Source organism: Barbatula barbatula (assembly GCF_947034865.1).
Source record: "Barbatula barbatula genome assembly, chromosome: 2".
NCBI classification, from domain to species: domain Eukaryota; kingdom Metazoa; phylum Chordata; class Actinopteri; order Cypriniformes; family Nemacheilidae; genus Barbatula; species Barbatula barbatula.
In genome coordinates, this window is record NC_136767.1 from 23,023,927 (window position 1) to 23,036,892 (window position 12,966).

Sequence of the window (12,966 nt, forward strand, 5' to 3'; positions counted from 1 at the left end):
ATCCACTTTTTTATATTGACAATGCATTCCACTATTAAAGTAGAAAGTAGAATGAACTTAAAGTAGAACTTAAAGTAGAATGAGTCTGTGGAAACTAGAGGTTTGCTTTAAACATCTGTCTAAACTCATAGAAAACATCTGTCTAATCTTAAAAAACAGCATATAATAGACATTTTGAGTGCTAATAGTAGGAAAACTCTGCTTTCTATTGTCTTGATAGTGTAAAGGGGACAATATGAGGAGGTGTCCTGTCACCCTAAAGTAAAATGAGTCTGTGGAAACCAGAGGTTTTCTTTAAACATCTGTCTAAAGTCATAAAAAACATCTGTCTAATCTTAAAAAACAGCATATAATAGACATTTTGAGTGCTAATAGTAGGAAAACTCTGCTTTCTATTGTCTTGATAGTGTAAAGGGGACAATATGAGGAGGTGTCCTGTCACCCTAAAGTAAAATGAGTCTGTGGAAACCAGAGGTTTTCTTTAAACATCTGTCTAAAGTCATAAAAAACATCTGTCTAATCTTAAAAAAACAGCATATAATAGACATTTTGAGTGCTAATAGTAGGAAAAGTCTGCTTTCTATTGTCTTGATATTGTAAAGGGGACAATATGAGGAGGTGTCCTGTCACCCTAAAGTAAAATGAGTCTGTGGAAACCAGAGGTTTTCTTTAAACATCTGTCTAAAGCCATAAAAAACAGCATATAATAGACATTTTGAGTGCTAATAGTAGGAAAACTCTGCTTTCTATTGTCCTGATATTGTAAAGGGGACAATAAGAGGTGATTTACTGTCACCCTAAAGTAAAATGAGTCTGTGGAAACCAGAGGTTTTCTTTAAACATCTGTCTAAAGTCATAAAAAACATTTGTCTAATCTTAAAAAAACAGCATATAATAGACATTTTGAGTGCTTATAGTAGGAAAACTCAGCTTTCTATTGTCCTGATATTGTATAGGGGACAATAAGAGCTGATTTACTGTCACCCTAAAGTAAAATGAGTCTGTGGAAACTAGAGGTTTTCTTTAAACATCTGTCTAAAGTCATAGAAAACATCTGTCTAATCTTAAAAAAACAGCATATAATAGACATTTTGAGTGCTTATAGTAGGAAAACTCTGCTTTCTATTGTCCTGATATTGTAGAGGGGACAATAAGAGCTGATTTACTGTCACCCTAAAGTAGAATGAGTCTGTGGAAACTAGAGGTTTGCTTTAAACATCTGTCTAAAGTCATAAAAAACATTTGTCTAATCTTAAAAAAACAGCATATAATAGACATTTTGAGTGCTAATAGTAGGAAAACTCTGCTTTCTATTGTCCTGATATTGTAAAGGGGACAATAAGAGGTGATTTACTGTCACCCTAAAGTAAAATGAGTCTGTGGAAATCCAGAGGTTTTCTTTAAACATCTGTCTAAAGTCATAAAAAACATTTGTCTAATCTTAAAAAAACAGCATATAATAGACATTTTGAGTGCTAATAGTAGGAAAACTCTGCTTTCTATTGTCTTGATATTGTATAGGGGACAATAAGAGGTGATTTACTGTCACCCTAAAGTAAAATGAGTCTGTGGAAACCAGAGGTTTTCTTTAAACATCTGTCTAAAGTCATAAAAAACATTTGTCTAATCTTAAAAAAACAGCATATAATAGACATTTTGAGTGCTAATAGTAGGAAAACTCTGCTTTCTATTGTCTTGATATTGTATAGGGGACAATAAGAGGTGATTTACTGTCACCCTAAAGTAGAATGAGTCTGTGGAAACTAGAGGTTTGCTTTAAACATCTGTCTAAAGTCATAAAAAACATTTGTCTAATCTTAAAAAAACAGCATATAATAGACATTTTGAGTGCTAATAGTAGGAAAACTCTGCTTTCTATTGTCTTGATATTGTATAGGGGACAATAAGAGCTGATTTACTGTCACCCTAAAGTAGAATGAGTCTGTGGAAACTAGAGGTTTGCTTTAAACATCTGTCTAAAGTCATAAAAAACATTTGTCTAATCTTAAAAAAACAGCATATAATAGACATTTTGAGTGCTAATAGTAGGAAAACTCTGCTTTCTATTGTCCTGATATTGTAAAGGGGACAATAAGAGGTGATTTACTGTCACCCTAAAGTAAAATGAGTCTGTGGAAACTAGAGGTTTGCTTTAAACATCTGTCTAAAGTCATAAAAAACATTTGTCTAATCTAAAAAAAACAGCATATAATAGACATTTTGAGTGCTAATAGTTGGAAAACTCTGCTTTCTATTGTTCTGATATTGTATAGGGGACAATAAGAGGTGATTTACTGTCACCCTAAAGTAAAATGAGTCTGTGGAAACTAGAGGTTTTCTTTAAACATCTGTCTAAACTCATAAAAAACATTTGTCTAATCTTAAAAAAACAGCATATAATAGACATTTTGAGTGCTAATAGTTGGAAAACTCTGCTTTCTATTGTCCTGATATTGTAAAGGGGACAATAAGAGGTGATTTACTGTCACCCTAAAGTAAAATGAGTCTGTGGAAACCAGAGGTTTTCTTTAAACATCTGTCTAAACTCATAAAAAACATCTGTCTAATCTTAAAAAAACAGCATATAATAGACATTTTGAGTGCTAATAGTTGGAAAACTCTGCTTTCTATTGTCCTGATATTGTATAGGGGACAATAAGAGGTGATTTACTGTCACCCTAAAGTAAAATGAGTCTGTGGAAACCAGAGGTTTTCTTTAAACATCTGTCTAAAGTCATAAAAAACATTTGTCTAATCTTAAAAAACAGCATATAATAGACATTTTGAGTGCTTATAGTAGGAAAACTCTGCTTTCTATTGTCCTGATATTGTAAAGGGGACAATATGAGAAGGTTTCCTGTCACCCTAAAGTAGAATGAGTCTGTGGAAACTAGAGGTTTGCTTTAAACATCTGTCTAAAGTCATAAAAAACATTTGTCTAATCTTAAAAAAACAGCATATAATAGACATTTTGAGTGCTAATAGTAGGAAAAGTCTGCTTTCTATTGTCTTGATATTGTATAGGGGACAATAAGAGGTGATTTACTGTCACCCTAAAGTAGAATGAGTCTGTGGAAACCAGAGGTTTTCTTTCAACATCTGTCTAAAGTCATAAAAAACATCTGTCTAAACTCATAGAAAACATCTGTCTAATCTTAAAAAACAGCATATAATAGACATTTTGAGTGCTAATAGTAGAAAACTCTGCTTTCTATTGTCTTGATATTGTATAGGGGACAATAAGAGGTGATTTACTGTCACCCTAAAGTAAAATGAGTCTGTGGAAACCAGAAGTTTGCTTTAAACATCTGTCTAAACTTAGTATTTATAGGTAAAATGATTTTCTTGATACTGTATGTAATACATTATGTCCTCGATGTAGTATTTGAAGGGGTGTTAATATCCTCAAAATTATACTTAAAATTTTCTCTCAAAGAACAGATAGTGAGGAAAAAATGTTACCAATTAAAATTAAAGTAAGAATAATTTGTTAATTGTTAAAGTAAAAAAATGAAAGTCACAGCAAGAATTAAATGGTTCTTGTCTTAAAACATTGATTGTAAGATGTCATTAAACTAACAAATCAGTGGGAGACAGAAGAGCACTTTTATTTTGAAATGTTCTCGCAATTCTAAGAAGGTCCTCTCGCGGTATCTTTACCGTAGTGTCTCATATATGCGCCCATAACAAAACCGCGTGAGGGCTGACTTGACCGTGTTTTTCAAAGTGGAGGCTGGCCTGACTGCAGTGAGTCACGGCGCTGAAGCCAAAGAAATGCACCATTGCATTTTACTGTTTAACTTAAAACAGGCATTTAATTGATTGAAATCATATTGTTGTGACATTATACATAGATGCTTTACAATAGTCTATACACTGAATTAATCCCCCGTGCCCTGGAAGCACCCCAGCTTACAAGCAAGTACAGTTCAAGTTGTCTGATCATGGGACAGAAGAGATGGCACACATTAAAAACTAAAACAGTTTGCCATGGATTTACCGCTAAATTCGCAGTTTAGATAATCACGTTTTTAAGTCTTCAATTAGCTTCTGTGGGTTACGCTACAGTTAGGGATTTCTACCTTCATTTACTCTTTCTGCCTCAGACTAGACTGTAAGCGTTTGTTAAAAAAATTGCGAGATAATGTGACCGAGAATCCAGTCTCCATGGCAATGGTCGCTAGTCGGTGAATCACCCTTAGTTACTATTGCACAATCAAAATACAGGATGTGAGCTCAAGCTGCTGTGTCTATGGCAACTTAGCGCATGTGTTTGACTTGGGGAACAAGTTCTGGTTCTGCAGACTGAGACTGGAGTATCACCAAAAATATCTGACTGTCTGGACCGCTTTCTATCTAAAGCTCTCATGGCTTTGCCAAAGGCTTATTTTCTTTAGATCACAATATTGGATCTGTCCCATGAGCCACACAAGTAACTATCAATGTTTTAAAACACAAACAGAATGGATTCCTCTGACTCTTCCTTCCGTGAAAGACATAAGAAGATATTTTGAGAAATGTCTCAGTGGTTTTGTGTCCAAACAATGGAAGACGGCAAAGTCCATGTTCTTCAAAATATATTCGGTCAATAAGTCCTCCAAGGTCTTCTTCCATGGAGCCCACTTTTGTTCAAAAATCGACGGGTGGTAAAATCAGAAACTGACGTATCTTCACCTTGGTGAGTTTGTATCCTTCTTAATCGTTCTTTTTCAACCATTCACACTATCCTTCTGTTTAATCTAAGCCCGATTTTCCTCTTGGGGCTGCGCCCAGGGAGGTTGGCTACAATTCCATGGACCTTAAAGGCATCCAAGTATACATGATACAATAGCTTTTAATTTCATCACTCTTCAGGAGGAATGACGCATTATTTCAATGAGCTGTAAGGGTTCCAACAAATTTGAGCATGTCTGTAGTTCAGTGGCCCTATTGGGTCAGCAATGGTGTTCAACCAAAATGGAAAAAATCAAATGTGTGTTTACACTGATATGATTCATATGAGGTTAATGTGGTCAGTATGTTTTATTCAACTTTAAAAGGATGTACGGAGTGGTGACCGCATAAATATCAAATATTCTTGGTAGTGTTGATGTAGGCTAATCCTTGTGCATGTTAATGAAGTCAGTAGCACCGGTAAAGACTTATTAAACCTTAATGAGGTCACATATTGTTTAATTGTAGAGAAACACACCTTAATACACACAGGAAATGGTGAGGATTATACAACATCCTCTCACCTCGCTGCATGTGTGTTTACACGACAGGGTGAATCAAAGAGAATAATAGGGGGGATTCAAAAACACACATACCCGACCATAAACTCCTGAACATATGCACACACATGCACAGACATGGATTAATTATTGTGATGCACGAATGTACAAAATCTCCGTCATCCCTTTGTGTCTGGGGAGTGGGTGGTGAGGTAAAAAGAAAGAGTGAAGCAGAAATAGAGAGACTGGTAGTGGTTCTATCACGTGGCAGCGCTATGGGTGGTTTAATAGGGCTGAAGCCCCGAATGTTTTCAGTAAAGCCCCAAACCTTTCATTATCATGCCGTGTACGAATCCATGAGAGGCCGTTTACATTTTGCGTGCAAATGTGAGTGGGTCCCTCTTCTTGGAGATTGAACAGAAGGGTGGTGCGAAAATTGAAAAGCCACAATCCTGTTGGGGAATGTCCTTTGGTCAGATGAGTCAAAACTGGAGCTTTTGGCAAGTCACATCAGCTCTATATTCACAGTCAAAAAATCAAGCTTTCAAAAAAGTGAAAACCATACCTACAGTGAAACATGGAGGAGGCTCGGTTATGTTTTGGGGCTGCTTTGCTGCATTCGACACAGCATGCTTTGAATCTGTGCAGGGCACAATGAAATCTCAAGACTATCAAGGCATTCTGGAGCGAAACGTTCTGCCCTGTGTCAGAAAGCTGTCTCAGTCGCAGATCCAAAACACACGGAATGGATAAGAAGAAAGAAATTGACTATTGTGAAGTGGCCTTCTATGAGTCCTTATCTGAATCCTATCGAACGTCAATAAAAAGAGCTGAAACCTGCAGTCTGGATAAGGCACCCGTCAAACCTGAGACAGTTAGAGCAGTTTGCTCAGGAAGAGTGGCCCAAACTACCTCTTAGCGGTTGCAGAAGTCTCATTGAGAGCTACATAAAATATTTGCTTGCAGTGATTGACTCTAAAGGATATGCAACAAAATATAAGATAGGGGTCCCATCATTTTTTTTCATGACATTTTCATTTGTTTAATTATTAACAATATTATGTTGAATAAAAAAGAAGTCTGATTTCTATTAAATATGGAATAAACAATGGTGGATGCCAACAACTTTTGTCAGTTTCAAATTATTTCAGAGAAAATTGTGCATTCTTTGTTTTTTGTGGAGGGCTACCAAGCCCTACACGTGAGTGTTGATAAAAACATAATTTAGTCACGAGAAATTCATTTATTGGCACTTATATTAAAAATGGAGATCCGCCTTGAAGTTTTCCAAAATATTAATTTGATTTACTTTTGAAATTTGGCTGTTGCTCAGCTCCCGATCCACACTCGTAGACCATCCGTGTTTATCTCGCCTACTGTTTTTTCCATACTGAGGTTTCGGACATACTATTCATGACTTATTTTCGCCCACTATATAGTTTTGAATTAGGCTATTTCGGGCGCAGCCTGTGTTATTTGGGAGATGCAAGGTCTGGAGAAAGCGTAACTAGACGAATCATGTGAGCCAATTATAACAACATCTAGTCTGCTTTCCTGCATTCCGTGATTTTTTTACTAAAGCATGCAACCTTTATTCAAAAAATCTGATTCTAGTGTCTTTGATAACACAGATATTATGAGGCCATTGACAGGCGAGTGCAGACAAACCCTGCGTTCGAATCAGCGTATCCGTCCTAATAGTATTCTAAAGTAGAATTAGTATGTCACAAATCGTAGTATGTTGAAAATAGTATTCCAAAGATTCCCAGATGGTCTACTACTTCAGGTAGAAATTGGAAGTGCAGAATGATTTAAACTCTATCGGCTGATATTATCCACAACTCACCGCGAGTAGGGGGAGTTTAGTGATGCTCCACTGCATATTTGTAGTATTTACAATATCTCAAATGTTTCCAAATATTTGTTAACCGTGAGAAAAATGGTCATATTAACCAGTAACACGAGGTCCTGTCTGGCGGTTGTTGCTAGAAGGGACACAGCTACAGCCGGAAGTGGTGCAAAATCTCGGCATGTAATTACAATAAATTACATTAGCTCACACCTAACCCAACCCTAAACCTAAACCTACAATGATAAACAAATATGAATCAACTGTTTTCAGCATAAAAAAATATGCGGTATTGAAGTGCGGATGCCCAGTGGAGGTAGTTGTGTCCCTTAGTCAAAACCGTCCCTGCATTCCAATTCGCTTATACAATGCCCTAATAGTAGGTACAGTTTTTGTGTTGGAATAGTAGGTACTTTTGAGTGCATGGCAAAAGAGACATACTAACAGGGCCGTTGTTGCCTAGACAACTTTGTGGTCAATAACTTTAAAAACACATCAACACACATCAAAATACAGCTCTTCTTTCCATTAAGGTATTTATTCATTCATTATTTTGTGTGTAATGTTTACTGTACTTGTTAAGTTTCACATCAGTTATATAATTTATTAACCCATTAACTATCACCGCGCTAAAGTTTACTTTAAGATTTCACAATAGAATTGCATCCTAACCATGAGAAACTACATATCACAATTTTTACATTTTCTCAAGATTTACAAATCTTAATGGCCCCATGGTTTTTGGATATTTTCCTGCAGAAAAGTTACAAACTGGATATTTAAATTGCAATTTATAAAAAGCAATAAAAAAAGGAAAAAATATATTTAATCATTTGAAAATAAACATAATTATCATGCTTAAATGCATTTTAAAATAACAATTAGGTAAAGTAGAAGACAGGAAATTCTTTTGATGCTGTCGATCTTCTCAGAAATGTGAACTGGGAGAATGAAGTGACAGTGATGGAGGTGTGTATCATCTTCTAGAACCAGCAGACTTAGCCTAACAATGGTAATTTTGAGTGTGAGTTAGCAAAATTTTTGTTTACTATATATATTGCCTCGAAAACATCACATGACATGCCTTGAAATGACATCACAACATTAAATCATATTAAATAAATCATGGTTCTGACCTCAGGAACTCTGAAAATTAGAGTTTTCCTCAAAGTGAACTGGGGCTCCGGAACCTGCTTGGCATCGATTGTTTTTTTATTTATTATTACAGTTCCCTCTATCCTGCTTACTTCATCGTTGACATCAATGAGGATGTTCAAGATGTCCTCACTCCTAAAAATGGAAAACCAAGTCAACTTATAAAAAGGGAAGATACCATCTTGTCTTATACAAGCTTAAAGTAACTTTAATATAATTTGTGCTACATCAACAAAATTAGTGGGGGCTTACTGTTGGCTTCCAACCCTTAAATGCTTGCAGAGGGACTGTATAAACCATGATCCACGGTGTGGATTTCGCATTGCAAAACATCCTTCAACCGTAGACATGACTGTCAAAAAATCTGAACCACTTGCAATGTATTCATCTGGGACATGATCGGACTCTTGGTCAGGTTCACCACCCGAAGTATCTGCTTTAACTTCAACTTTTCTCTGCATCTCATCGCCTCTACATGCCTGGATGAAGAACACTTTTGGCTTGTCAACAAGAGAGGGACAGTTGACTCCATCAAATGGTGATCTTATCTCCTTCAAGGTACACCTTTCCTCATCTTTCCCAAGGATACCGCATTCGTCTCCATGACTCAGCACACAGCAGACAAAGCAGTCTCCATGACGTGGATCTTTACTGTATTCTGTCATAAGTTTTTTTATTTTGTTGGCGTCCAAATCATCATGCTTCTCCACCACAAAGCCCAAAAATGTAAACACATCCTGCAGAGAGGCTGACAAATACAGAAAATTTGAGCTTTTTATATATCGAAGCTTTAAATGTAACCATATATAAATGTTATTGTAAGAATAATATGTTTTTTTAAGAAGAGTATGTCTTTATTGTTTCAAGGTTTTTAACATAGAAACATTTAAAATGCCTACCAGCATCAATATGGGATCCGTGCCTCTTTTTTTGGGGTTTTTTGAAGTTCTCATTATTTATAATAACAAGTCCACGTGGAAAACTCTCCATTTTGTACTCTTTTCTCTAAAACAAAAATCAGGTTGACTGTTAAAGCACAAACATAATCAGTAAATGTTTAATGTGTGTGGATGTTTGCAGTAAACATTTAATAATTTAAAGTGGAAATCTGGAAATGTGTTCCATTGACCCGCTCCACTTCCCTACCTCTGTTTTTTGTTTATCTGAAACAAGAGGGATACAATGTATAAATATATCAAAAAATCCACTGTTCCATCACCTTAGTCTTAGATCATTATGTTGTATATATATATGAGAATTAAAACAACTTATTGACTCTTAAGTTATCGTTATGAATTACATACAAATATATATTTACATTCAGTACAATAATTCTTGACATATTACAGTAAAATGCAACATAAAGCATCTTAAAACCAAACATAAAACCACAAAAATAAAAAATTTTTAATAATCTGATATTTATTTTTAATCAAATGTAAAGGCCGAAATTAAATATTTTCTTACAAAATTAATTTTAACATTTGAAAAGAATTTTTTATGACTACCTGTGGTCTCATGGCTGACACTAGAGGTCACTGTTGCCTTACGTAGAACTTCTTCTAAAAGGCTGGCGATTTTCAAGGTTTTGTATAGAGTTTTGTCATTTTTTTCTAAGGAGGCAAAAAAACGCTCGCTTGCTTCACACCCCTTCACTTTCACACTGTCAATCAGGCCACGAGCCTGATCCGATCGGGTTTTGGTCTTGTGCAGTATATCTTCCGTCTCGTCTTTGTTCAAAACTTCGCCCTTCCGAAGATCATCCACCAGATTCTGGATGACGGGCTCGGTCAAGCCCTCCTTCAGATCAATCCGAAGAAGTTCCAAGATCTTGTCTAAAATCAATGAGATTAATAATTCGTTATAAAAGTTACCAACATAATTATATGAAGAGTTTGCTACTACACCCGCTTATCGTTCGTTGAAAATCGTTTAGGGTCCACTCTGCCAGGCGCATGTTTCTATTTGCCATTTTCTGCTGGCCTTTAAATTGGTGTTTTCAGGCGCAATTTGGCGCGTTGCTATTTTGAGGAACTGAAATATACTGCGACGGCATGTACCTTTTTCTAAAAAGTCAATTTTCCAAGAGCGCGTTAATAGAAAATGCGCCCTTTCACTTTCCTTATTAGACAGAAAGAACCGCAGCAGCACACAAACACGCCAAATATAAAAAATTAATGGATTAAAATGTAAAAGAGTATTATTGAACATAAAGATACAAATACGGGTTGTCCAGTGTTTGGTCTGCACGCGCGCTTTAACCTCACGCACAAAGCGTTTCCTCTCTGGTGAAGCGTCCAGTCTTTCCTCTTGCTCTTAAAGGGAATGGTGGACAATACTCTGGTTGGTTTACTGCACATGACTCATTATTAAAGAGTCATTAAGAGAAACCCGTTTAGACCGTTTTCCCGTCGTTAAACTAGCTAAATTGAATTCGGACGCGCCCTAACATCTGCCGTGCGCTTAGATCGTTAGAATAGGGCCCTTGCTTTTGCTTTCATTATTATTGTCACATTTCTTCAAGAGAATAGGCCGTCTGTTCTGGTTTACTTTTACATCTCACATGCTGGTATATTTAGGCTATAATAATCTTACCTGCCATTCTGTCAGATACAATGAACGCAAATTTGTCGCTTTCGTGTAGAGTTCAGTGTCGCCGAATGCTTTCACAGAAGAATCCGAAGGTATGACATATGGACATAGGCGTGAAATATTCATGCCGAGACACGTTTATATTCATACACAGCAAGTACCACACATAGGCGGAGTTTGACATTCGAGCCAGGGGGGGCAAAAAAAAATCATTGTAGCAGCTGGGACCTGGGCTATCAATTGGGGAACACAGCACTAACACATATGGACACAACAAACATGCTAAATAAACACATATATTTATTTTTAACCCAAAGAAGAAGAAAAAACAGTACAACAACACAATCATTCTATTAGTAAACAGGTAAGCCACTTGACTTTGCATCGCATCTTCGGACACAATTAGGATCAACGCAATAAAATTCGGACCACTTTTGTTAAAATATTATCTTCAACCAAAACGAAAAGATTTTAAAAGTTTTTCTTTCCTTTTTTCAAAACACATTGTGGCAATGAGAGCGATTAAAAAACAAGTTATATTTCGCATTTTGTTGTACTTCATGAAACATTTAAAACATTTTGAGACAAGGGGAAAAAATAAAAAAGACGCCATGTGAGAGGCTACAGTATGCATAGATACAAAATTGCCTTTCACTTATAAGTGTGACAAGTCGGAACATTTTCAACTGACAGTCACACAATACTCCCCACTTTTAATTTTTATATCAGTGGGACCCCCGTCCCCATCCCTCAAAAGACAGCATATTGAAAGCAGTGTGTTGAGTTTAAAGCAGTTATTTGGCAGAGAAAATGGTCTTTTAAAGAATGCTGTTGTTTTTTGAAAACAAATATTTAACCAATTCAGCTCAGTTGGATATACTGTATAAAATATATGATCTTTTATCAGGCCATTTATTTTATATTGTGATATATGTGTGTATAGGCTCTGTGGTTTTAGGGAAATGCCCTCTTAAGCCTGATAATACATATTTGTAAATAAAAAAACTACTGACAACATGCAAACAGCAAATGTAAAGTTACAATTAAAATGCTATATAACAATTCAAATCACGAACAGAAAACAGAGTTACTAACTTAAGCCTTTCAATTGTCACCTTTTCACTTTCATGCCTGAACTTCTTAGATTAGATTAGATTCAACTTTATTGTCATTACACATACAAGCACAGTGTAACGAAATGAAGTTTAGGTCTAACCAGAAGTGCAATTAGCAAGTGCAGGATATACAGTTAGAATAAATACAGAATACAATATGGGAGAATATAATACAGTGGGCATGAACTATAAAAATATTTTGCAGTAGGAATGTTCTATGAAAATATGACAGTAGGTATATACTATGAACAATATATACAGATGGCTATATACTATGAACATTAATGTACAGGTGGATATGAGCAGATAATAATTTAGACTAAAATAGTGCAAGTGACTTAGGTATGCATAGATTATTGACATTGGCTATTAAAGTTGCAGTGCAATAGGTGAGTTAATGCAGTAGTTGAAGTTAATGCAGTTATTAAAGTTACGGTGCAATAACGATATAATGCAGTTAATACGATTTAATGCAGTTAATAGTTTGCAGTCCAGAAGATGAGTTAATGCAGTTTATAGGTTACAGAGCAGTAGATTAGTTAATGCAGTTATTGAGGTTACAGTGCAATAGATGAGTAGATGCAGTAATAGTTACCGTGCAGTAGATTAGTTAATGCAGTTATTGAAGTTACCGTGCAATATGAGTAGAGGCAGTTAATAGAATTACAGTGCAGTAGATAGGTTAGTGCAGTTATGGAAGTGGTCCATTAGTGCAAATGAGCATTCAGTTAAATATTCCTGGTGTGCAAGTGAGCAGTATAGAGTGCAAATGATGCTGTATGTGTGTAAACAGTCCAGTAGAGCAGATAACATGAAGTACTGGTGTGTACAGTTCAGTCATGCATGCAGCCCTGTAGTGCAATGTTAACAATGTTATAGCAGCATTGGAGTTAAAGGTAAGAGAGGTAGTGGAATCAGTGGGGGGCAGAGTTCATGAAACAGCTCTGGGAAAAAAGCTGTTTCTTAGTCTGCTGGTTCTTGTCCGGAGGCAGGAGAGTAAACAGTCTATGAGCAGGGTGAGAGGAGTCCTTGAGAATCCTGC

At 36.0% G+C, this 12,966-nt stretch overlaps 1 protein-coding gene across 1 annotated transcript; it reads right to left on the reverse strand.

Annotated features, from left to right (window-relative positions):
- Nucleotides 1-7,575: 7,575 nt before the first annotated feature.
- On the reverse strand, nt 7,576-10,953 carry casp22 (caspase 22, apoptosis-related cysteine peptidase). The gene is made up of 7 exons (XM_079487339.1): nt 10,813-10,953; nt 9,726-10,052; nt 9,364-9,380; nt 9,117-9,222; nt 8,470-8,965; nt 8,199-8,352; nt 7,576-8,065 (listed from the first exon to the last, which is right to left on the reverse strand). The coding sequence occupies exons 1-7, from the start codon at nt 10,817-10,819 to the stop codon at nt 8,039-8,041; spliced, it is 1,134 nt and encodes a 377-aa protein (XP_079343465.1). The 5' UTR covers nt 10,820-10,953; the 3' UTR covers nt 7,576-8,038.
- Between the last annotated feature and the right edge of the window lie 2,013 nt (nt 10,954-12,966).